This window comes from Mauremys mutica, chromosome 13, assembly GCF_020497125.1.
Source record: "Mauremys mutica isolate MM-2020 ecotype Southern chromosome 13, ASM2049712v1, whole genome shotgun sequence".
NCBI classification, from domain to species: domain Eukaryota; kingdom Metazoa; phylum Chordata; order Testudines; family Geoemydidae; genus Mauremys; species Mauremys mutica.
This window is the reverse complement of record NC_059084.1, coordinates 3,233,704-3,260,027: the sequence shown is the minus strand read 5'-3', so window position 1 is coordinate 3,260,027 and position 26,324 is coordinate 3,233,704. Positions and strand designations below refer to the sequence as shown.

General features: G+C 47.2%; 1 protein-coding gene across 3 annotated transcripts in view; it reads right to left on the bottom strand.

The window, feature by feature from the left end:
* The window catches only part of RAD21L1 (RAD21 cohesin complex component like 1), a 34,582-nt gene extending 22,723 nt beyond the window's left edge, over positions 1–11,859 (bottom strand). For 2 of the 3 annotated variants that reach the window (XM_044985106.1, XR_006573112.1), the window contains exons 1-5: positions 11,725–11,859; positions 6,669–6,845; positions 4,463–4,592; positions 1,938–2,037; positions 10–116 (exon numbers count right to left, since the gene is read on the bottom strand). In XM_044985106.1, the coding sequence (XP_044841041.1) occupies positions 10–116; positions 1,938–2,037; positions 4,463–4,592; positions 6,669–6,812 (481 nt within the window). In that variant the 5' untranslated portion in view covers positions 6,813–6,845; positions 11,725–11,859. The remainder of the gene's footprint in view (positions 1–9; positions 117–1,937; positions 2,038–4,462; positions 4,593–6,668; positions 6,846–11,724) is intronic. The other variant, XM_044985107.1, reaches the window with a different exon arrangement.
* Positions 11,860–26,324: the final 14,465 nt, after the last annotated feature.

Genomic DNA, 26,324 nt, shown 5'->3' with positions numbered 1-26,324 from the left:
TGTTCTCACCAAAATTCCCATCACCGGGAAGCATAGTCATTCTGTAATCTTCTGGAAGTGTGATGTCTTCAGGTCTGCTCTGATTCAAAGTAAAGTGTTCAGCAACATCAATGGCACTAATGAAAAATGTAAGGATACAAAAAACAACATGAATTGAAACCCATTGGCCATGTTGCTGCAAGGCAAAAAGCTTGTAACCAAAGGGTCCTCAGACTTCATATGTTTTCCTTTAAAGACAAAAAGCAATAAATTACTACTTTTTAAGGCTCCAAAACACCCCAGCTGGGTCAACTCTTGTTCAGGGAGAAAGGCAATCTCCCAGGCAGCCAGAACCCAAACCACTTAGGGCTTTATTGATTAAAACTGACACTTCTAATTGCATCTAGAAGCTAAAAGGAAGACAGCATAGCTACTGGAAAATAGATGCTATATATTCCCTACATCTGATACCTCGAAGCAAACAGGCAGCTGCCTTCTGTACTTGCTGAAGCTTCTAGGTAATCTTCAAAGAAGTTTGCACAGCACATTAAATAATCTAGTCACAAAGTCACAGAGGTACAATGACTGTGGTAAGGTCCCCTGGAGAGAAAAGCATTTAGGGAATATCTTCTCTACCAACGTTTAAGCACTGCAGCGGCAGCGCTTTAATGTGGCAGTGTAGTTGTGGCACCAGCACTGGGAGAGAGCTCTCCCAGCACTGTAAAAACCCACCCCCATGAGGGGAGTAGTTACCAGAGCTGGGAGTGCGGCTGCCAGCGCTGGTGCACTGTCTAAACTGCCTACACTGTCACTTTACAGCACTGACTCTTGCATTGCTCAGGGGGGTGTTTTTTCACATCCCTGAGCGAGAAAGTTTCAGTGCTGTAAAGTGGCAGTGTAGACAAGGCCTTAGATTAATGCACTGAGGCTACTGGCTACTGACACTACCTCCAACTACAGGAGCAATTTGTAATCAGGATGTATCCCTTTACTGCAAACCTGCTTGACAGGGGAAAACATCATCCCTATGACGTTCTACAAAAACTTATTTTTGCCTACCAACCACACCTTCATCTTGTCCAACTTCAGCTTCTATCAATATTTTCACATACAAGTCCCATTTTCTGCCAGATACCATGTCACATAATGGACTCCTCAATATAGCATATCATCTGTAAATTAAACCCTATAAACTCTTTAGGTAATTTGAAAAAGGGAGCTCCATCATTGTTCCTCACACAGTGGCACATTGTATTACTTTATTAGACTGAAAACAATTATGTATTATTTATCTGCAAGCTACAGGTTTTCTGAAGTTAGATTTATAACAAAAAATAGCAAAGACTTTCAGATCCAAAATAACTAAATTTATTGAGATATAAAAGGAAAATGTTTGTGAAGGTGAACTATGCTTTGGCTCTGACCCCCACTGAAGTCCATCAGAAACAAATGTTTTAGTTCCCAGCTCTTAACTTTTGAAGTGTCAGAATGCTGCCTCCCGTAGCCTACCAGCCCTCAGGGAGCAAAAGACCAGAATTTTAAATTCAATTTTAGATCATACCAGTGAAGGACTGCTATGCCATGGATCCAGGCTACCCTGTTCTTACAACAGAATGAAGTTTAGGCTACTTGGGCTGCCTCCTCTGGAGCACAACAGTTCAACTTTTCTGTCTCTAGTATTCATTCAAATAAATTAAATGAAAAACTTCTAAAGCCTATGCTGAAACAATTACTTCATTGAAAAGGTCTGTGTTCATAAAATGGGATTGGAAGAACTGTACCAATACATAATTCTATGGCCTAGAATATGGAAGAATCGGGTTATCAAATTCAAATAACTGGAATGACTGTACCACCTGCATGCTGAGTAAGGGTCAGATAATAAGCAAGAACATACATTTTTACCTCTGAGAAAATGAGGCCAGACAAAATATAAAAAAAAGTTGAGAAATATTTACTTCAAGTCAGGTAGCTGTGTGTCAAATTCAGGAAATTCTTCAGGCAATGTAATGGAATTATAAGCAGCTTCAAAGCTCTCTTCTGGAAGATCAACAAGTCCTAAAAGAAATGCAAAACATAATAAAATGAGCAGCAATAAGGAGTCATGTTCTCACAAGTGTTTACAATAAGACTGTTAATCTATCAAGGAATTATGTTGCCTTCATAAACGAAGTTTGCCATTGTCACTAGGACCCCAAAATGGAACTTAATCTTTAATTTATGTACATTTCAGAGGCATACTATTTATTGGCATATATACAAATGTATGGTGCCATTGAAAAATGCTAGAGGTTCTGAAATGCTGTCAATCTACTGGAACTACTAATTAATAGCTGTTCAAAGATCATGGAAAATTTTGGCCACTAACAACCACTAGGGCCAAGTATACACTAGGAAATTAGGTTGACATAACTACATCGCTCGGGATGTGAAAAATCCACACCCTGAGCAATGCAGTGAAACTGACCTAATCCCCTGGGTAGACAGGAGAATTCTCCTGTTGACATAGCTACCACTTTGCGGGGAGGTGGAGCACCTGCACCGATGGGAGAAGCATCTCCCATTGGCGTAGGTAACGTCTTCACTGAAGTACTGTAGCTGTGCCGGTGCAGTGGTTTATGTGACGGGATCCCTGGGGTGTACTTTGGGATTGTGGGACCATGGTGCCCCCCTTAACTCTCCAGCCTGGGCTGTCTCTCACAATGCTTTGCTAGTGACAAGCAGCAAACCCCTCCAGGTGCTGTTATCAGGGCCGGCTTTAGGAAGTGTGGGGCCCAATTTGAACAGTTTCAGCGGGGCCCTGGCAGGGATGACTTTAAAAAAAAAATGTAAAAAAAAAAACCTGTAAAAAAACACGTGGGGCTTGTACTTACTGGGCGGTGCTCCGAGTCTTCAGCAGCAGGGAGTCAGGTCTCTGGGCTGGGGGTGCAGGCTCTGGGGTGGAGCTGGGGATGAGGAGTTTGGGGTGCAGGAAGGGGCTCTGGGTTTGGAGGGGGGCTCAGGGCTGAGGAAGGGGATTGGGGCGTGGGGTTAGAGCATGGGCTTACCTCGGGTGGCTCCCAGTCAGCGGCACATCAGGAGTGCTAAGGCAGGCTTCCTGACAGTCCTGGCACCGTGGACCGCACTGCACCCTGAAAGTGGCCGGCCGCAGGTCCAGCTCCTAGGCGGAGGCATGCAAGTGGCTCGGCGCAGCTCTCACCCGCAGGCACTGCCCCACCATCTTCCATTGGCTGGGAACCAGTCAATGGGAGTGCAGAGCCGGTGCTCGGGGTGGGGGCAGTGCGCGGAGACCTGTGGCCCCCCCCCCCCCCCGCCTAGGAGCCAGACCTGCTGCTGGCCACTTCCGGGGCACAGCGCGGTGTCAGAACAGGTAAGGACTAGCCTGCCTTAGCCGGGCAGCACCGCTGATGGGACTTAATGGCCCAGTTGGCAGTGCTCACCAGAGCCGCTGTGACCCAGTACTGGGTCGTGACCCGCAGTTTGAAAACCACTGCATTAGTCCATGTGCTTGGAGAACTAAGTCCAGGCACGTATGGCGGTCATTGTTGAGTCACCAGGCAAGGTTGGTTGAGCAATTCCCCTGGTGTGGCCTTGTTCAAGTGAGTAATTGAATTGTAACTCCCTTGCTGGACAATGGCTGTTGACAGTTGTTTGACACCTGCCCAGGCGTTGGTTAGCAACCTTGTCCTTGACTCTGGGGATCTAATATCTAGACAATTCCTCAACTCACAGACTATGTTAGTGACCACCATACAACACAGTCTCATTACTTCATATGCACTAATGATATACATATTTAGATAGAACAATGGTTTTCAGCAGATCATAACCTTTCCCTTGATACATCACATGGCATGCTTTAGGTGAAATATCACAATTATATATAAATGACGACTCTGGGGGCTACAGGGCACTCCCCCGAGGTATAGAGTGTCACAGTTTAAGTGTAGACCTGCCCTAGACCATAAAAAGGTTAAATGCCTTGACAAAGATCATATAATTACTCAGTGGTACGTTTGGGAATAGAGCCGAAGTTCCTCTGTTCATAGTCCTCTGCTCTAACTATGAAACAATACTACCTCCCTATTAGGTGCCCAAAATAAAAGGAAACTTAAACAGATGGTCCATTTTAATTGAATTTGGTGGCCTCCATCCTGGTAGATCACAAAAGCACTAACAGAATTGGCTCTAACTGCCAGTGTCAGTAGAGAATTTGGTGGCCTCATTAGAAACGACAAGGAATGAACTGACAATGCAGACAGAATTATCCTTTAACTCCTACAGCTGGTTCCTCCAAGGCCACGAAGGAGCCAAAAAGATCAAATTACATTCAAAATAACCATTAATTCTTTTTGTTAAGCACCAGGAAGTCCAACTTCTGTTGAAATCAATAATATATATCTGACTGGAATATCCCAAATGAAATTTACAAGTGAGAAACTGTAAAGGACATAGACAGACAAATGCAGAATTTGGTACATACCTGGACGAAATGCCATCTTCATTTTCACTAAAGCTTCACTGCAGTCTGCCAAGAGGTACTTTGCCTTCCTATGATAGATTCGCACCACTCCCAAAAGCAAGTGTCCTGAGGTGCGCAGAGCAATTTTAACCTTTAATAATTTTTTTAAATGGTTCAAGTATTAATATTTGTGGCAAAATCATTAAGACAAAATAATTTCAGTTATTATACAAAGCAAAAGGTGTACTAGTGAAGTCTTGGAAAAATTTCTTTATCTGCTAGCTAAGTATAGAAAAGGAGCTCAATTAAACAATAAAACAACACAGTATGTGTCATTCTGAGATATTCAGGCTAACACAGGGTTGGAGCTCAAGAGCTATTGTCACTTAAAAGAAGACAATTCCTGGTGAATAGGGTACTGGACTAGGACTCAGAAGACTTCGGTTTTGTTCCTAGCTTTGCCACACTTGCTATGTGACCTCGGGCAACTCACTTCATCTCTATGTTCTGGTCCACACCCACCCTTTGTCTGTCTTGTCTAGATTACAAGCTTTTCAAGACATGGGCTAGCCCTTGCTATGCATTTGTACAGTGCCTCAAACTTGGGCCACAGTCTTGGTTGGAGTTTCTAAGAAGAATTTTTGAATAAATGCACCATGAAACCAGGGATGCTGAAACAATTTTTATAGTGGGGGTGCTGAGAGTCATTGAACCAAATTGTAAACCCTGTATATAATGGAATCCACTTCAAGCCAGGGGGTGCAGTAGCACCCCCAGCTCCCCAAGTTCTGGCACCTATGCATGAAACCAGTGATACACCTGAGATACATCAATTTTATTTTCACCCTCTGGACGGACAGACGACTTAAACTCCCACATAGATTTCCACCATAACTTCAACAACCACCGTGTGTCCATTAAACTCTCTCTGGAACACTCCCACACTAGCATCAACTTTCTCAACACCATGATCAGCTTCAACAATGGAACCCTACAGACAATTATATACAAGAAATGCACGGATCACCATTCCTACCTTCATAGATCTAGTAACCACTCCAAACACACCAAGAAATTTGTTATCGACAGCCAGGCACTCAGATACCACAGAATATGCACTGAGGAGAAAGTCCAGGATATACACCTTAACACACTCAAAAACATCTTCACCAAAGAAGGACATTCCACCAGAGAAGCAGACCACATCATGGAATGGGCCACCCAAATACACCTGCTTCAATACAGAAATAAAGCCCCTTCTGACCGCACACCCCTAGTTGTCACCTACCACCCCACACTGGAACCCATATCGGATATCATCAAACAACTACAACTCATACTTGATGGGGATCCCACCCTGAAAGAAATCTTTCCTGAACCCCTTCTTCTGGCCTTCAAACAACACCCCACCTCTCCAAGCTCATCATCAGAAGCAAGCTCCCCACAGCTCAGGACCCAGCAACTCAATGCGGCACCAGACACAACCAGAGCAACAGATGCAAAACCTGCAGACATATATACACTGCTAAAATGATCAACAGCCCTGCAACTCATCTTTCAAGATTCATGGATCCCACACATACCTATCACAACATATGATGTAGCTCACTAGATGCCCCAATAACAACTATGTGGATGAAACAAGAACTCAAACTCTCACAGGAAAATGATAAAAGACAACACCACCACATCACCTGTGGGCGAACACATTTCACTAAGTGATCACTACATATCTGACCTCTCAGTCCTTGTCCTCAAAGGAAACCTGCACAACACCTTCAAAACATGAGCCTGGAAGATTAAAGGCATAACTTTGATAGCCACTAAAAATCATGGGAACAGAGAGACTGAATTTATTGCTTATTACTACAATCTATGCCATTAACAATCCCCACACCAGCTACCTTCCCCCTCTTCCATTGCCCCACTTCACCTCAAAGGGTCCCTTGATATATGTTAACTACTTATGCTAAACAATCGGTTCCACGTTGTATTTAGCAGTGGCACTCTGAGTACCTTTCCCATACGTGAAGAAGAGCTCTGTGTAAGCTGGGCTTGTCTCCTGCACCAACAGAAGTTGGTCCAATAAAAGATATTACCTTACCTACCTTGTCTCTCTGACTTCAAATATGGACCTTTACAATATTTGTTGATATATTCTTTTTAAAAAAAACACAAGGATCTACCTTTCGACAACTGGTCTTAAACATCTCAGTCAGTTACATACCTTTGGTGAAATTATCTTTTCAATAGTAGTCTCCAAATTGCATTCAAATATGTGAGTTTTTGTGAGCTTCTTCTCCCAGTGAGCGGCGAGCCATATTTTGGCCAATGGCCCACGCTTGTTCATAAACAAATGCATATAGAACATGTTGCCTATACTCGGTAGCTGAATTCACGTGAACTAGGGAAAAAACATAAGAATTAATCTTAAAAATTGGAATGCACAATTTTAATGGAGATTAAAGAACACTGACTTTAATGTTCATTATAAGATAAAGGGATAAAATACTTCGGATTGGATTTTCAGGCAGTTTAGGCCTGCAAAATGTTTGTGTAATTAATTCTATTGTGTGTAGAAATTGTATGACTACGCATGAAAACATGTCTGGTTAGCTGCTTCTGTGCATAATAGTGGCAACTACACAATTACACATGACTTGTGGCCCCTAAACTCTCTAAAAATCTAGATCTTTCAGTAAATTATTAGAAGCCATCTGCTAGTTACAGCCACATACACCTCTAATTTTGATAGGGACATATGTCAGATAATCTGTATAAAGTAAAGTGATAAACTGTAAGCCATGCTGAACATTTCTGTTAGTCAGAAATCAAAGAGCAGGTGTTTTTTTGAGCAGAATGCTTTTTTTTTTAAATACTTGGCTCAGTAGCAGAGAAGAAAAGGGAATAGGCAAAAAGCAGGGGAAATGGAGAAAAAGTAGGAGAATTAAAAGGAAATTGATATTGAAAAGAAAAAAGGGCATGAGGTACACCCAACTACAAAAGATACTCTCTTCTGTAGTACTAGCTTATAAAGGCAAGAAAGGACCGTTTCTAGCTTCTCAGGGTGGGTAGAGACAGGAATAATGATACTTTCCTTTGTAAAGTGCTTTGAGATGTACAGATAAAACGTGCTATAAAAGATATAAGTATTATTATCTCCTGACCTGTACAGACTCAAGAAGAAGCCATTGGCTGTCTCCCACCAGACAGAGGGTAAAAAGAGGCTGCCATACTCATTACAATCCCTACTGAAGAAAGGAGCCACTGCCTCTGAAGTACCAGTGAGTCACAGTAGATGGCATTCTAGGGCATGGACTTCCCAAAGGCATTTTAATAAAATGTTGCCATGGTCTTCAGAAAAGGAAGGAGGAGTAAAGGGAATACTATAGATCTGCTGAAACAGAAAGTACAAGCAGCTACTTTTCAGATCCTCTTCCAAATACCCTTCCTCTACTTCTTCTTGTGAATAGCCACCCATTGTTCCTCTCTTTCATCTCAATCTACTTTTTTTTTTTACTTTGCACATATTGAACAACTTGGTCAGTATTATTCATTCTGTAAAGTGGCTTTGTAATGTACTATGACAGAAACTATAAAAAGTTTCTTTAAAGTCTTGAGGGGGAGGGAAGGAATTAAAGAGAGCACCTAAGGCGTCATAGTCCTTTCCACTCCCCATGGATAAGTGTTATAGTATGGTTTCATAGCAGGTGGAGGCTCATGAGGGGAGCCAAGTGTGTGTGTGTACTGGATAGTTATGACAGTTGGATGTTGGTTTTATCTTTGCTAATGGGACAGTTTTGAGTTAGGAAGCAGCTTTTCATGAAAGAATGGATATGAGAGGAAGAAGTTAGGGCTGCAAGGATTTTCCTTTGTGGGGGATAAGTCTGGAAATCGGGAAGATTTCACTACCCTGGGGATTCAGTTTATAGGAAGATAAGCAGATTCCAGCTAGGGGTGTGGAATTTGAGAAAGCAGACTGGAATGGAACAGAAAGTTTCTGGCCTTCCATCCCCTCTTTCCAATCACCACCAACTAGCCATCCAGCCTCTTGCACTCCTCCTCTGAGTGTGCCACAACCCATGAAACTGTGCACACCAGAGGGTGCAAAGCAACTGAGATTTGGAACACCCATCTCATTAGCATGCACACAACTCAATATGGAAGTTCTGGAACCACTGCAGAAGGGTCTAAATTTGTTGGTGCAGGGAAGAGAATATTTTAAAAACATATGCTGCCCACCTAAGATTTGTTTAGTTTGCAAGAATAGAGAATGAGTTGGGTTGGAGAAATAAAGAAGTGGGGGGTAGATGGAGAGGGGAAATAAAGGTGGAGAGTAGAAAAATGTGTAGGGCAAAGGGCTAGGGGAGCAGCTATGAATGAGATATGTGGAGAAAGCAGGTTGTAAGCCATGTTTGTGTAGTGGAGAATGAGGTGAAAGAAGGGGTATGCGGGGATGAGATGTGTATTATATGGCATGTAGGTGAAAGGGGTATAGGATGAGGGGGAATCAGGGATACGTGGGGAGGGGGCACAGGGAGAAGGTGCAGGAGAGATGTGGGGCAGGGATGATGGATCACGTGTAAGAGGGAATGAGAGAGATACATGGGAAGAAGACAGAAGGGGTAGGGGTATGATAGGACATTGGGGTACAGAGTGAGGGGGAAGATAAGGCATATATAGGAGGAGGGGTGTATGGAATGAAGGGTAGAGGCAATATAGGGCAGGAGGGGGCATATATGGAGTAGGGGTATGACAGGACATACCACATAAGCTGGGGGGGGGCGTATGGGGTGAGGGCAGGGATGATATAGGGCACTGGAGTACATGGTGGGATGGTATGTGTGGGTGTACGGGGTAAAGTGGTACAAGGCATGGGGAATGCAGGTTGGGTATGTGGTACTCCTGAGGGCATTCTGTGCCAAAAAATTAAAAATTCTGTGCACAATATTTTAAAATTCTGTAAGTTTCATTTGTCAGTAAATAAATGCAGAGGCTCCAGCATGGCAGTGGGAAGCAAAGGCCACTAGCTGCACAAAGGTGGGAGATCAGCCTGCAGCCTCCCCATCCCTGATCCACGGATTCAGCAGTGAGGCTGCAGCAGATCCTGACACAGCACAAGGCCTGGGCCTGCCCCAGAAACACCCTGGGGTCCTGTCTGCCCCTCTTAGCCAGGTGCACTAGGTGTGGGGCAGGCAGGCTCAACCAGGCAGGATCCAAATGTGAAGGGGCATAGTGTGGGGGGATCCAGGTGTGGGGTGAGAGGATTCTGTGTGGGACAATCTGGGTGCAGGCAACACAGTGTGGGGGGGTGTCTGAATGCATAGAGGTTTGCTTGGGGTGGGTGGGGGAGTTCCAGGTGCAGGGGCAATGGGACTCTGCAGGGGCTTCCAGGTGAAGATGCTCAGATGGGGGGTCTGGGTATTGGGAGAGTGGGGCTTGGTGCGGGGGGGGGTGTCTGGGTGCAGGTAATTGGAGGTCAGTGGCATGGGGATCTGGTTGTGGGGGCTCAGGGTGGTGCAGGGGGTGGGGCATCAGGGTGGGGGTTTGAGTGCAGGGAGCTCACTGAGGCACGGCCTGGTGCAGGGGGGGGCTCCAGATGCAGGCGTTGAGGTTCAGTAGGGTGGAGTTTGAGTATGGAAAGCTAGCGGGGGTTCTGGATGTTCCGGGTGAGGCTTGGCAGGGGTGTCTGGGTATGGGAGGTTTGGATGCACGGAGCCTGGGTGGATGAGGGAGCAGCTCCCTGTACAGTGACCTCTCCCTCCCACAGCTGAGAAGCAATGTGGGCAGGAAGCAGGGGAGGCAGCTGAGCTTCCCGCAGCTGGAGGAGGTTTCTGGGGGTGGATCTGACACAGCCCCGGCAACCCCTTGCAGGGGAAGAGGAACTCCCATCCTCTACTGCCTCCACCCCAGATGGGACTAGCAGCTGATCCTGGCTCAGGTTAGGAGTCCCCAGCCCCATGGTAATTTACCTCTCCTCCAGCTGCCTGAAACAACGTACCTGCACTGCTAGGGAGCGGTACATGACTGGTCTTGCAGCTTCCCTTTGCTTCCCCTGTCAGAAAGTCATTTTTCTGCAGGGAAGCAAATAAATCTGCAGGGGACATGAATTCTGTGCATATCCAGTGGCGCAGAATTCCCCCAGGAGTGATGTGGGGAGTGCAGGTATATGGAGTGAGGGTGATATAGGGCATAGAGGTACAGATTGTATGGAGTGGGGGTGTAGGGGATGCTGGTGGGGAATACACAGGGGTGTATAGGGTGTAGGGCATGGGGTGTACATGGGGGTGCAAGGTAGGTGTGTCAGGGTGCAGGGTAGGGTACACAGGGGTATGAGGTGATGGGGTGGAGGACATGGGGTGTTTATGAGGATGTAGGGTGGGGGTTGTGAGGTGAGGGGGTGCAGAGCAGGGGTGAGGGTGATGGAGGTCCTGGGGGTGCAGGGTGGAGTACATGGGGGTATGGGATGAGTGGGACAGAGGGCATGGGGTGTATACAGGGGTGAGGGGTGCAGGGATGAGGAAGAGAGGGCATGGGGAGTATGTGGGGTGCAGGGTGGGTGGAAAGGGGTGAGGGAGATGGGGTGCAGGGTGGGGTACATGGGGGTATGGGGTGAGGGGGTGGAGGGCATGGGGTGCAGGGATGAGGGGGACAGAGGGCATGGGGTGTATGTGGGGTGCAGGGATGAGGGGGACAGAGGGCATGAGGAGTATTTGGGGTGTATGGGGTGAGGGGGTGGAGGACATGGGGTGTATGTGGGGTGCAGGGTGGGGTACATGGGGGTATGGGGTGAGGGGGTGCAGGGATGAGGGGGGCAGAGGGCATGGGGTGTATGTGGGGTGCAGGGATGAGGGGGACAGAGGGCATGAGGAGTATTTGGGGTGTATGGGGTGAGGGGGTGGAGGACATGGGGTGTATGTGGGGTGCAGGGTGGGGTACATGGGGGTATGGGGTGAGGGGGCAGAGGGCATGGGGTGCAGGGATGAGGGGGGCAGAGGGCATGAGGAGTATTTGGGGTGTATGGGGTGAGGGGGTGGAGGACATGGGGTGTATGTGGGGTGCAGGGTGGGGTACATGGGGGTATGGGGTGAGGGGGCAGAGGGCATGGGGTGCAGGGATGAGGGGGACAGAGGGCATGAGGAGTATTTGGGGTGTATGGGGTGAGGAGGTGGAGGACATGGGGTGTATGTGGGGTGCAGGGTGGGATACATGGGGTGAGGGAGGTGGGGTGCATGGGGGGGAGGTGTTGTTAGCCAGGGGGAGGCCCGTGGGGGAGCCCGTACACGCAGAGCAGCGGCGGTCGCCCCACCCCGACTCAGGCAGCCGAGTCAGTCGAGCCCCTGCCGGCTCGCCCGCAGCCCGCACTTCTCTCCTCAGCGCAACCGCCGCCGCCAGTCCGACTCCCGCTGACTGCGCACGCGCAACTGTACGCGAGGCGCCAACCGCCGGTGGCGCGGGGTGGTGCGAAGACCCGGAGCTGAGCGCGTGCCGCGGAGAAGGGGCTCGCGCTTTGCAGCCGGGGAGCGAGCGAGCGCAGGGCAGCCGGGCTGCTGCAATAGCTAGTGGGGTGGGCATGGGCGTACCCCGGTGCAGAGGGGCTGCCGGTGTATGGAAATGTCCCTCTGTTGCTGGTGTGATCCTTAGAGCATGTTATTGTTTAGGTGCCCAACTGCTGTTCTCAGGCCTTTGTTGCTGTATATTTGAGTCTGCCAAAAAAATAAACAAACAACCAAAACCCATAAACACTGGAAACTGTGTGTGTGTGTGTGTGTGTTATGCGATATGTATAATATCAATATACAAATGGACAAACATACCTTTAGTTATACCTGCCACTGACTCATAAGCCACGTCTCTTTCTGCCTTCATTTCCCCAGCTGTACAATCAGCAAGTAGCTAACCTCCACTGTAAAGCCCTGTGAGATCCCGAGGGAAGCTGTGATATTAGTGCAAAGTGCTATTATTAATTATTATTCTATTTATTATCAAGAGCTTTTTGTGGGCTCAGGCCCAGACCCTGTGATCGCTCACACCCATGCTTAACTTTAGGCACAGGATGTTAGGAAGTTGTTTTTTTGTGGCAATATGTTTGGTTAGGCTGCCTTGGGTTTTGAAACTATCTTTAAAAGAAAAACAAACAGACGCACGTAACTGACAACATTTAGAACAAACATCCACATTTACCCATGGCCCTACTTCAAAATGAACTAAAAGCAGCCTTCCCCTCTAGGACAAGGACTGAATTTTATTGAAATTCACCTTGCCTATCCCTGAAGAAATGTGTTTGCTAGATTGGCTAATCCAATTTACAGTGGTTGCCCTTTAAAATCTTTCCTTACCAGCTCCCATTGAAATCAATGGCAAATCTCCAGTTTACTTTAATGGCAAGAGACAAACCAGTATATTCACCAGTCTGAAATGTGTGTTGATCAAGCTGCTCTCTACTCTGCTATATTCTTTGCTCAGTGGGATATCTGAGTGCCTAAGCTAACATCCATAGGACACAATAAATTCACATCAATTAATAAAAATATGTGTAATGCCTTATTAATTGCACAGCATGGATCACCATCACACCTCGGTCGAGTAAGAAAGGGCCAAATGCTGCTTTCAGTTATACGGGTATAAATTCGTTGGCCGCAATGCAATTACTTTGTGTTTACACAAGAGTATAGGAGAGCAGAATCTGGCCCATAGAATGGAAAGCTGATCTCATGCTGGTGTAGGTAGGACTATTTCCCTTGAACTTGGTGGAATTATACTGGTGCAGGTGAATGCAGAACAAAGCTTCTAGGCGCCGACACTAGCTCTCCTGAAATAATGGCCCTTTTTCTCCCACCACCAGGCTACCCCCGTCAACAAATGTCAATAGAAAATAACCCAAAACAAAATCAAATAAACCCAGAACAAAATCAATCAGCTCAATGCAAAAGACAATAAACAGGCCTTGTGCCCCGCCACCCTCCAAGCACAAACTCTGGGGGCTCCCTCATGGAGAATGGATTCCAAAGGGTGACAGCCCTCAGTGGAAAGGGAGTTGCCACTGGTCAGAGTTTTATGATAGAAGCCGGCAGCAAGAACATCTGAACTGATCTTAGCCATCATGATGGGCCAAGGTGAGAGGTGTTTCTCAGATAACAGAGTTCCAGACTATTCAGAGCTTTGAAGATTCTCACTGTCATCTCAGAATCACACAGTAAGGCAGTGAAAAGACTTGAGCACCTGTTTCATGAGTTCCTAGTTAACATTGACAGACCCTGGTTGTCAGTGGGTGGGATTAAACCTGGGACTTCTGGAGCTAAATGCATGAACCTCTACTGCATGAGCTAAAATCCACAGGGCCCTTAGCTAAGGCTGTAGAGCAGACTCATTAATCTCTCTCTCTCTAAGTGGTCTTGGTGCCACTAGATGGGACAGAACATCACATCCAGGAGGTGTGTGAGTTACACTAGCATTCTGCATCAGCTGAAGGATCTGAGCTGCTTCATTTACTCCGGTTAGCTATGCACATATGCAAGAGTGAGCTGGGTTCCATTCTGCCTCCTCTATTCTCAACAGAAATGCCAGCTACGTTCCAGTTGTGCCTGCTTAGACTGTGAGGCGGAAATCTGGACACAGCTGGATTTTCACACTCCTGGCAGTGAGAGAAAAACTACTTTGATTTGTGAACTGAGCCCATTTTAAATGAGACTAAATATAGAACCCCACCGTTTCATTTTACAATTGCTTTTCCAAAATTGCATTTTAAAGAGTAACGTACGTGACCTGGACACCAGGAGGCACTGCCCCTGTAAAGGATAAATCTGGTGATCTGACAGCTGCACTGACAGACACTTCTTCAGTGAATGACACTAAGTGCAGCTCATCATGAGACTGACAGACAAGTCACACATGGTGGTTTTGCATTATCTAGAGAATTAACACAATGGTGCGTTCCAGTTCTTACTCCTGCAGGGAAGAAGGTTCTCACTGCTTTTCTGCAATTCTGTTGCTGTGACTCTCCCAACATATATAAAATTACCCAAAACATTTGCATTGGTGGTAGCTCAAAGTGCATCTGAATTACTCTGGCTTTGCCCAGTAAGAAACTTCCTTCCCGTTCCTCTTTCTTCATTCAAGAAGGCAGCAGAAGCAGGAGCCTGAGTGAGATGGGAGCATGGCTGAGGGCAGAAAGCCCAGCAAACTAGGGGCTCTTTTGAAAGTCGCCCCGTTTTTCATTTCTTATGCTGGGTAATTTTTAACTCCTTCCTGCTGCTATATTCTAAGTCACCATATGTAGGAGGTGCTCTGAGGATGCTATTGTCTATCTAGGGATGTGCTGGAAAGCTGCAAACCCTGGGCTCCTGTTGCAGTGTATGGGAAGCTTTTCTGGTTGGGGGTTCCTTATTCTCTCTGTCCTGATAAGGAGCTCCCTTTGAGCCAGCACTGCAGATGGAAATGACTCATCCGGTCCCTGCAAGACTGCCCCAAATTCTGCAGTGACTCCATTTGTATGTGCATTGATAGTTGCGTGTCCAACTGTTGAGCACGTCTGGTAAACGTGATTGGCTGTATGTCTGCATGCACACAGGCGCATGGTTCTAGATTGCTGTCTCACAAACAGCACACTCCCAGAAATTTTCCATGCGCTCCAGCGGGAACCTGCTAGTACAGCAGATTCAAAATGTAAACAAGGCCATTCCCCCCAGCCTGCAGGGCTCTCTGAGTGAATCTGAGAATCATCCCAGCACACCACTCTCTATAGGAGCTTCATGGTGATGATTGCAGAGTTGTTGTAGCTTTGTTGGTCTCAGGATATTAGCGAGACAAGGGGGTGAGGTAATATCTTTTATTGGCTCAAGACAATCACTCTGCTCTTGAATTAACTCACGCAGAAAAATTATAAAAACCCAGAACTCATCACCCCTGGGTGAACACTTTTCACAAAGTGATCACTCTATATCTGACCTCTCAGTCCTCATTCTCCAAGGAAACCTGCACATCAAACCTTCAAAACACAAGCCTGGGAGCTTAAATTCATAACTGTGCTAGACATCAAAAATCATGGACTTAATAAAGACACTGGATTTATGGCTCATTACAACACTCTGTAACCCACTAACCCTCCTTTGTCCAAGAGGTGAAAGCTGCCCACTTCACTTTGAATGGTCTCTTGCAACATATGTTAACCCCTTATCTGTTCCACCTTGTATTTAGCTGTGACTCGCTGAGTACTATCTCAAAAGTTCAGAAGTTTCTCTCTCACCAACAGAAGTTGGTCCCATAAAAGTTATTACCTTGCCTACCATGTGTCTCTTATGTTGATGATATAATTTAGTTTCTTGCAAACATTTCAGAAGATTGGGGGTTTTCCTTTTTCCTTTCAGCCCGAGTACTTTGAATGGTCTAATTTAAACACAGTGAGCCTGGTTTTCTCATTTACATCAACTTGACACCAGTGTGAGAAGAGAACCTAGCACAGTTCTGGGAGCCTCCTGTAGAATGTACCAAGAAACGGAAGACAATTTGTAGAAGGGAAACATGGGCTGGAAGAATTGATGTAGGGAATTCAATATAGCTTGATGAGGAAAAGCTGAGGGGCTGTGTCAATCAGCAAACATCTAACTGGCAGAAACACTGGGCAGGGGATCATGCTGAGTGCTATGAGAAATGATAAATGAAAGTCATGACATGAAATTTCAGAAAACCTCTGGCCCTACTAGAAATCATAGACAGCAAAAGTTAGACCCCACCTCTGTTGTTTCTGGTGGAGAATCCTTTGTTCCTGAACTGCAATGGTGGTGACATAGGCAGCTGCATGTGTGTAACTGGCCAGGGGTGAGCTGCTAACACGCTGAATGGCACACTGCCCCCCTGCCTCCCACAAATGGTTTCAAGGGGTAGCAGGTCAACCCCATTGATAAATATTCCAGCAAAAAGAGGAAAGCAAATAGAGTTTTCAGAGCCTGATCACATCCACTTTGCTTTACATTAAACCCAAGCACAGACGACAGCCTCCTGGGCTTCAAAGCCTCAGCCTGACACATCAGCAGCCGCTGCCTCTCAGCACCAGGGACAATTCTTCACCCTGTTGCTTTCCCCATCTCCCTGGTGGCCTGGTGCTAGCGGGAGATAATTAGACTTCAATGATCATCGGTTATATTTTCACACGTTTCCCATGCAAATCCCTGGCACATCTAGTGGGTTCCGGCCCATCCCCCGAGCAGCTTTTGGAGTTCGAAATCGATCCTTTGCCTTCTGGTTTGCATATCTGCTGGTGCTAACCCCCCTCTAGGAGAAGTACTGATCTCACAGCACCTGCAGCCTGGCAGATCAAAGGTTGCATTTCCTTATGGGGGATGACTGGTTCCTGGCATGGGGTACTTGTCCTTCCTTCCGCATGGGTTTCACTGGGAGAGGGATAAGCTGCTCATTATACCCACATTAGGCCTGAGTGATCACCCTGCAGTAGGTCAGCTCATTAGCAGGTGTCATTGAAGTCAGTGGGAACCTCTTGAGACAGCTACAGAGAATCCACAGAAAGAGGAAGGAAATGGAGCAGGGTGGAATGGTTTTATTATTATTATTATTATTATTATTATTATTATTATCAGGACACAGCCCCATTAACACAGTCACTGCAGGTGTCTCTACAGCCTCCTCCTTTAGCAGCTGGCTCTTCCACCTCCTTTCTCCTGTTGGCAAAAAAAGGCTGTTTGCAATTCCACTCTCCTGGCACTGGGCTGTTCCACAGGTGGAGCTATGGCATTGTGTAGCACAGGCTAACCCTGTCTAACAAAGCTCATGTCACCTGAACAGACTTTGTTGGCTCTGGAGAATTCATCCCCTCCTTTAAAGGAAACCACCCAAGGTGTCCCAATCACCACATCTCACGTAGGGAAGGGTGCCTCACTACAAATTATTCTTAAAATGGCTTGAATACAATAGGGGGAAAAAAACAATCATGGTGGACTTTCTGGAAGATGCTTTAGCCAGACACACGTTATGTGTCTCAATACGGGGGTAACTGGGTGACATTTAATAGCCTGGAATCTACAGGAGGTCAGACTAGAGGATCTAATGAACTTTTGGGGCCTTCAGCTCTGAATATATGTATCAGACCGGAAGTCACTATCTGGAGAGTCTGCTGGCACAGGAGTGCATGGGGAAGCAAGAGACTTCCAGAGCAGTTCTAAATAAGTTCTGTTCTGTTCTTTTCTTTTTTTAAAGGACAGTTCTGATTACGTCTTAAAAGAAATTAGTTAATTGACCTTATAGTGCAATAACTTTGAACATTTCCTGCCTTGGTCATGGATTCAGCTGGATCTGCATTTCCTGTGTCCCCATTGTATACCAGATGGAACTCCTCGCTGTCAAGGATCAGTAAAATGCCAGCTCCTACTGATGCACACCCAGCACCAGTCGCAGTTATGGAGATACTGGAGTAAAGGCAGTTATCTCTGAAAGCTCTTCCGCAAATATATTATACGCCCGTGCGCGCACACACACACATATTCAGATTTAGCAGATAGTTATTTCTATTGATAAGACTGTGTCTTCTCTGAGCTATGGGTGCATTTTCATGAATAAAAAGCATAAATCACAACCACTGTAGCACAGGGATAAGCAACCTATGGTACGCGTGCCGAAGGCGGTACGCAAGCTGATTTTCAGTGGCACTCACACTGCCCAGGTCCTGGCCACCGGTCTGGGAGGGCTCTGCATTTTAATTTAATTTTAAATGGAGCTTCTTAAATGTTTTAAAAACCTTATTTACTTTACATACAACAATAGTATAGTTACATATTATAGACTTATAGAAAGAGACCTTCTAAAAACATTAAAATGTATGACTGGCACGCAAAACCTTACATTAGAGTGAATAAATGAAGACTCGGCACAGCACTTCTGAAAGGTTGCTGACCCCTGCTGTAGCATCATGCTGCCACAACTTTCAGTCTCTGGGAACCTTCCTTTCCCTAACTACCACGATAACAGAAATAACGTCTGCCATGGAAGCACTAATCCACAGATGTCAAAGGGCCAGATTCTGATACAACTATTAATTATCTGTGTTAGCTTGACACCTATGAGCCCAATCATGGAGCAGGACCCTATTGTGCTTGGTGCTGTACAGACACAGAACAAAGAGAAGGTCCTTGCCCCAGGAGCTCACAATCTAAGTATAAGACAAGAGAGAACAGATGGATACAGACCAGCAGGAAAGTGCAAGGAAACAATGAGACGGTATTGGCCAGTACAACAGGCAGAGATCCCAGCACATTAGCAGATGTGCTCTTAGCTGCGTCCAGTGCGGGTGGACAGATACGTGCTAACTCTGCTTGAGCTAGTGTGCTAAATATAGCAGCATAGCCATGGAGGCACAGGCAGCAGCTTGGACTAGCCAGCCTGACTACAAGCCTGTGTGACCCCCTGGGTACATTTGTGGCTAGCCCAAGCAGCTGGCTATGCCACCACAGCCACACTGCTATTTTTAGCATGATAGCTCAAACAGAGCTAGTGTGTGTCTGTCTACCCACCCCAGAGAGCACCCATGCCAGCCTGTGTAGACACACCCTTAACTCTGGTTTAGTGGAACCTTATTCCATGAGGACTCCCATTGACTAATGGGAGTACGGAGATTCTCAATGGCAATAAGGATGTCAGAATCTGGCCCTTAGGTATCAGACCAAATCACTTCACAGGCTTCCTTCAATTTGGAAGCTCTCATGAGGAGTTGCCCCAAACCGGGGCAGTGTGTTGGGAAGTGAAAAGGAAGGTTCATGAAACACGCACGCCTGGGGCAGTCTTTTATTGTGCATGTTGAGATGTTTCCCAGAGGGGGCCTTTGAGTAGAAAACATTCCCTGGTGTCCACTGAAGGAGGCCTGTTGGCCGGGACCATCGTGATCAGCTAGGCCGAAGACACCAATACTGACGTGGCAGTAACACCGATCGACGGAGAGTGTTTCAGACACTTGATTCAGTTCATGGAGAGAATCTCTGCGTGGCAGTGACCAGCTCAGCCCTAAAAGAAGCAGTCACAATTTATGCCTCGGGATGACCATTAAAAAAAGAGAGAGATGATTTGTTATTTCCAGATGGCTTTAACATTGACGTGACCATCAATTCTGTTCCCCAAATAGCTTGAGCTGCCTTATGGGATGGAGTTCCTCCTGCTTGTCTCTCCTTTCAGGGACGGAGCCGAGCCTCCTGTGGGAACTGGAGCACCCATGTCTTCTGAACTGGACCGAGCTCTGGCGCGGATCGTCTCCCTGCTCGGATCTGAACTCTCCCAGTAAGCGCATTCCACTTTCAGCTCCTGCATGCTGGTGTGCAGCTGTAACAGCTTCTCCAGCAGCTGCTGATCCTGGAGCTGCATCTCTGACTGGAGCAGGGCATAAAAAAAATATATATATAGCAGTGATGCTGAGTCTTTAGCACTGTACCAGGCTTTGGTTTATGAAACCCTTATTCCATCCATCCAGAGAAGGGGGGAAACAAACATCAGGGGCACAGTCCTGCCCCTGCTGTGAACTGCCTGATCTAACCGTGATGGAACCAGTACTGGAAACCCTCAGCTTAACCTTCATCCCCTCCCTCCTTGCTACAGTCTTCCAACACTTACTAGCGTTTCTGAGGACAGGAGGGGATTTTCTGAAGGGGGAGTGGACATGGGGAAACAGGCTGAAGCCCCAGGGAAGTAGGGTTGGCGAGTCACGGGTGAAGGGTTGTTGAACACGGGTGTTAGAGTTTGAAAGGTGGGTGGACCAGGCTGAAAGAATGAAGTGATCTTTACAATGAAGGGACAGGCTGGAAGGATCAGAAGTGTGGAAATGTGGGGTAGGTCATTGCATCTTAGGCCTTGTCCACACACAAAAGTAACAGTGCTCTAAGTACACTGGTGAGGTTAAAGCGATACAGCTCCTTGAATGTGGACACAGTTATATTGGTGTAGAGGTGCCTTGTACTGGTATAGCTATTCCTGTGGGAAGGAGGATAAGCTATAAGCATAAGGCACCTTATGCTGCTATAGCTGTGCCCACACTAGGAGTTATACTGATATAGCTATTTCAGCAGAAAAAAGATCACCCCCTTAACCAAGATAGTTAAGCTGGTATAAATCCTGGCCATACATAAAGCCACAGGCTGCAACATCAGCTGCTTCAGACTGCAGAGCATGAGTAACCAGACATGAGCATGGAACAGTAGAGTGTGTCACGGAAGAGGGAACATATGGGATAACTCAGTGCGATCAGAGAAGTAATGTGCTAGTTCCTTAAAATGGCTCAAATCTTCCTTGTCTTATTCATGCAAGTAGTACCAGTCGAGATAGTTAAGTCCAAAGGTGACTGGGAAGCGTTACAGGGGAGCTCACAAAACTGGGTGACTGGGCAACAAAATGGCATATGAAATTCAACCTTGATAAGTGCAAAGTAATGCACATTGGAAAAAATAATCCCAACTACACATGTATAATGATGGGTTCTAAATGAGCTGTTACCGTTTCAGAAAGTGATCTTGGGAGTCATCGTGGCTAGCTCTCCACAAACTTCAGCTCAATGTGCAGCAGCAATCAAAAAGGCTAACAGAGTATTAGGAACTATTAGGAAAGGGATAGAAAATGAGACACAAAATATCATAATGCCACTATATAAATCTGTGCTGCATCCACACCTGGAATGCTGTGTCCAGTTCTGCTCGCCCCATTTCAGAAAGGATCTAGTGGAACAGGAAAAGGCTCAGAGAAGGGTCAACAAAGATGATCCAGGGTATGGAATGGCTTCCATACGAGGAGAGACTAAAAAGATTAGAGCTGTTCAGCTTAGAAAAGAGATGATTAAGGGGAGAAGGGATTATTGTAGAGGTCTATAAAATCATGAATGGGATGGAAAAAAGTGTTATTTACCCTTTCCCGCAATACAAAAACCAGGGGTCACTCTATGAAATTAATAGGCAGCAGGTTTTATACGAACAAGAGGAAGTACTTTTTCTACACAATACACAGTTAATCTGTGGAACTCATTGCAATGGGATGTTGTGATGTCCAAAAGGATAAATGGCTTAAAAAAACAAACAAACTTAATATGTCCCTCAAGACTATTAGCCAAGATGGTCAAGTTTGCAACCCCCTGCTTGGGATGACCCTAAATGTCTGACTGCCAGAAAGCAGGAGGGCAAGATAGGATGGATCTCTCCAAGACTGCCCTCTTCTGTACACTTCTCCTGAAGCTCTAGTACTGGCCACTGGTGAAGGCGGGATACTGGGCTAGAGGGACCACTGAGCTGACCCCCGCATGGCAGTTTTTGCGTTCTTATGTAGTCAGTGACACCACTTGCATGAGAAAGTTGAGGAAGAACTGGCCCATTCATTACAGGGAATGATTTCCCAATTGTAAGGGGTAAGGGCTGATGTAGCTGAGGCTGTCTTGTGCTGTCTGGGAACTCCCAACATACATCAGCTTTCCAATAGAAAAAGGTCCTAGAACAGTGACCCTCTCACTGCAGTCCTTGGAACACCAGTCGTCCAGTGATTTTTTCAGGCTGTCCCACACAATAAAACAGCTTGAGAAGCAAGCAGTGGAAGGTTTGGGGTTAGGCGGTGATGTGATGGCTGGGAGATTGGCACAGCAAGTGGAGCCATGAGGGAATCTCTCTCCCTCGCCCCACGGTCAGCACAATAGTAAAGTTGGAGTAAACCTTCCCGTAGAGCAGCTTCCCTATCACCCGAGCTGGGTCGCCTGAATGGGTGCTGCCTTGCACCCACCCTTTGCTGGAGCTCAGAACTTCATAGATTGGAAGGAATTCAGCCACCCCAGACTTCAGAGAAAGGATGAAGAGAACCTAAGCCCAATCCAAAGTCCATGAAGTCAGTGGGAGTCTTTTCAATGATTTCAATGGACTCTGGGTCAGGCCCTTGCAGAGTGAAGCTGCAGAGGGACATTGACTGCTTCTCCTATTCAGCACTGTGCTCCTCTGAGCCGCTAGGGAGGGATAAACCTGAATCAGCCTGGGCAGACCCTACACCACAGACAGGGAGGTGCAGGATCAGGGTCTAGCTGAATGCAGCCAGCGAGGGACATAAAAACAGAGCAACACTAAAACCCCTGCCCTACGGTGACCCTGTGGTTGTTATTGAGCCTGGCACCACTGCCCATGCTCAAAGCTGGGTTTGTGGGTTAAACTCAGGCCGTTAAGGAGGCTGGTGCTCACAGACAAGTCACTTTTAGCTCTGCTGAATAACGTGAAAACAGCCCTCACCTTACCCCCACGCTGTTATGTCATTGTGGGGTCCGCAATTCTAAATGACTATCATCATCTTGGCTGTGTTTCCAGTCCCTCAGGAAAGGGTCCATGGTAGAATATCATGGAAACATGGGGTGCACTCCACTGGAAATGCCCCTCTCCTTGTATGGGATCTCGTCTGTGAATGGAAGATGGGGCTTTTAAACCTTGAATGGGCATTAGAAAAATTCCCCGTTGTGTTTTTAAATGAAAGCTGAGATTCTAGTGAATACGGTGCAGTTTATTAATGTATTAGGTAGCACCTAGAGAATCCAACTGAAATCAGAGCCCCACTGTGCAAGGGGCTGTACAAACATATAATAAGAGACAGTCCCTGCCCCAAAGACCTTACAATCTAAACAGATAAGGCAGACAAAGTAAGGATTATACTATCCCCATTTTGCAGGTGAGGAAGCTGAGAGGCACAGAGGAAGTGCATGTCTTGCCCAGGGTTACATGATGAGTCTGTTGTAGAGCCAGGAATTGAACCCAGATCACCAGTGTCTTAAGTTTAGTTGCAGTCTATGTGACAGTCCTAATTCTGCAACTCTGGTCATGTTTCTGTGATTGCCAAAGATTAGTAGTTTTGAGTATGTGCAAGTGTTAAATTGTGACTAGGGGTGTGACAGCATGCGGGCATGAGCAACGAGACACCATGATTAGGGTGAAACGGCATGTATGGTGTGTGTGTGTGTGTGTGTGTGTGTGCATATTGCCATCTATTGTTTGTATTTAGAGATTCTATCTAAGCACATGTCCAGGTGTGTAACAGCAAGGCAGCAGGAGTGTTAGAAAGTGCCTCAGTAGACGCAGTTCTTCGCCTCAGTATGCAGCTACCCCGGAGCTTTTAGCTAGCTCCAGAAATGCTCAGCTGTTTTTCTCATAATCAAAACCTGACCTTTGAGTCACCTTGAGCTGCATTCAGCTGCTGGTGTTCAGTCTGCTGTGAAAAGCTATGAATACTAAAGAGGCAGGAATGAAACTTTACCTCCCCAGCAGAGCTGGGAGCGAATGCCAGCTCTGCCCTGGGCCAGGATGGAGTTCAGCGCACACACACACACACACACACACACACTTCCCCTTTTCCTCCAGCAAACTAACGATGCATTGGAGGAACCTAAATAAACAGAACCAGCTTCCCAGCCCTGCTCGTGTATCTCCCTCTTTCCCCTTTTCGTTTCTTCTCTCCCAACTTTCCTCCTTCTCCTCTCATTTATGGGCCATTTATCTGCTTCCCATCTCTCTCGCTCCCTTCTCGCTTCTCCTTCACTGACAACCAGGCTCTCCCTCCCTTTCCTACTGTGCTGCCACTTTCCTCCTGGCCAATCCCTTCTTTGACCCCTCTTCTAATTCCTCTTCTCGGCACCCCCACACCTCTCTGCCCACCAGCGGCGTCTCTCTCCTTCCGTCCGACTCTATTTCTCGTTATTTTCCCAGCCCCCGCACCACATCTCTCTCCCACATCCACTGCCGCAAGCTCACTCCGATTCTTCTCCATCTAACCGATCTCTCTTTTCCTTTGGCATCCCTGTCTGAGTGTGGTTCTCCCCTGCTGCTCCTCCTCCAGAGTTGTAGGTTTTAATCTTGGCCTTCTCCTATCTAGCCATCCATCCCATCCTTGTTGCCATGGTATCGGAGCTCCTGAAGTCTATATTCCAGGGTTTTTCTTCTTGTAGTTCATTTGGCTTTGTGGTCAGCCCTCCCGAGTAGCAGGATTTACCAGGGGAAGCGTCTTCTACCATCCCTCAGCTTACGTATTTTGGGGGGAGGAGGACCCTGCTCATCCCAGTTCACTTTAACCACTGCCCACCCCAGCAAGAGCACTTTAGGTTTAAGGTGACTGGGATTGCTTCCCTGTGCACGCCGACCCAAACCCAGCTGAATCTGGGTGGCATTCTGGATTAGGCAGCCAAAGGTGGTGACATAAGGAGGACTTTGCTAAGATCACCCCCCAGTGCATGGAGCGATCTCCCACACAGGTACGCTATTGCCAGACTAGCCCATGATGTAACACTCAAAGGTCTTCCCAGTGCTATGAGCTTTAGGGGCCGGGATATAAAACTGACCCCATGGTAAGTTCACAAGCTCCCTTTCCACCCCACCGGCTGCTCTAGTCCCCTAGCTTCATTCCACTCCAGAGCTGCAGAGCATTGGCTAGCCAGTGCTGCCCAGAGGTGGTGAAAGGGACGCGGAGCAAAGGGGGCGGCTGGGGTCAGCCAAAGAGACTGTCTCAAGAGACAACAAGGAGGGGGGAGACAGCCCTTCCCAGCGGGGGCAGGAGGAATCCTGGGGGCTAGGGGCAGCCCTCCTTCCCAGCAGGAGACCGAGGCTACAGAGGCATGACAGGGACACAGTGGCTGCTGTGGCGATTGCTCCTCCCAATGCAGGGTGTGGGAGGAGGTTTACTGAGGCAGGGGAGGAGCCAGGAGGTGGATTGGGACAGACAGCAAGGAGCACTGTACAGTGTCTAATGGGGGAAGGTCAGCAGGTCAGGATGCCAGGGATTAGTCATTCTGGGAACAGGTGACTCCTGTGTTCTAATCACTGACACCGACTCCCCCATGGCCTTGGACGAGTCCTGTAGGGCCTGAGCCTGTTGAAGTTAGTAGGAGTTTTGTCACTCACTTCACCTGGAGCAGAGAAGAACACAATCTCTCGGCCTGTTTCCCCCGCAGTCCCTTTGAAATAAAACCCGCCTAGCTCACAGCAGTGCCAGGGGATTCGGCACCTAGGGCGTGCAAAATACACTGAATGTGAAAGTGCCATATACATGCTAATTGTGATTAGAGAGGGAGACTCATGCCTGATGTGCAGACTATTTGCTTATATGTGTTTGTCAGTGAGTCTCTGTGTCTGTCTGTGTGGGCACACACAGGTTTGCTGCTGGGAATGTGTATTGCTGCTGGCAAATGCGTGTTTCTCTGAATGTTTCTGCTTGTATGTTTGTGTGCATGTGAGTGTGTGTGGTTCTGTATGAATGAATGTTCATGCTTGCATGTTTATTTCAAAGGTGTGTGCACAAACACTGACGGAGAACAGCCCCTCTCTGTGGCGGTGTGAGCTTGCATGTGTGTTTATGCAGGAGCTTTGTGTGTTTCAGTGTGTGGGTTTGCCTGTCCCCCTGTGCTCACAGCCTTGGCTGGGTGTGTGCTTGCATGTTTGCATCTCTCTCTGGCTGCGCAGAGGGAAGGGAGGGCTGTAAAATTGAAGATGTCTTACCAGTTCTCTCCTCAGCCAGGCCAGCGTGTGCTCTAGATGCAGTTTCTGCTCCTCCTCCAGCTGCATTCTGGCAGCCCAAAGCCACCAGGCAATCTGCCACCCTGCTGGCTGGGCACACTCATGGACCTCCTAAGGACTCTGGGACATCGTCTCTCTGCTACCACCTCGTCCTTGAGCAGATCGGAGTCGGCTGCACAAGCTCTGCAGTTTCCCCGGTGCAGCAGCACTGAGCAGTGAGCAGAATAAAAGCAACTGGTGACTCAACTTTGAAAATGTGTGTTTTTGACTGCGGCACTCCAAGCAAAGCAGGGAGGCAGCAGTGAGTCATGCAAAACAGCACCTGACCTCAAGTGCTTTGACAGAGAATGCAGGAGAGGGCTCCTTGCCTCTGTCAAAAGAGA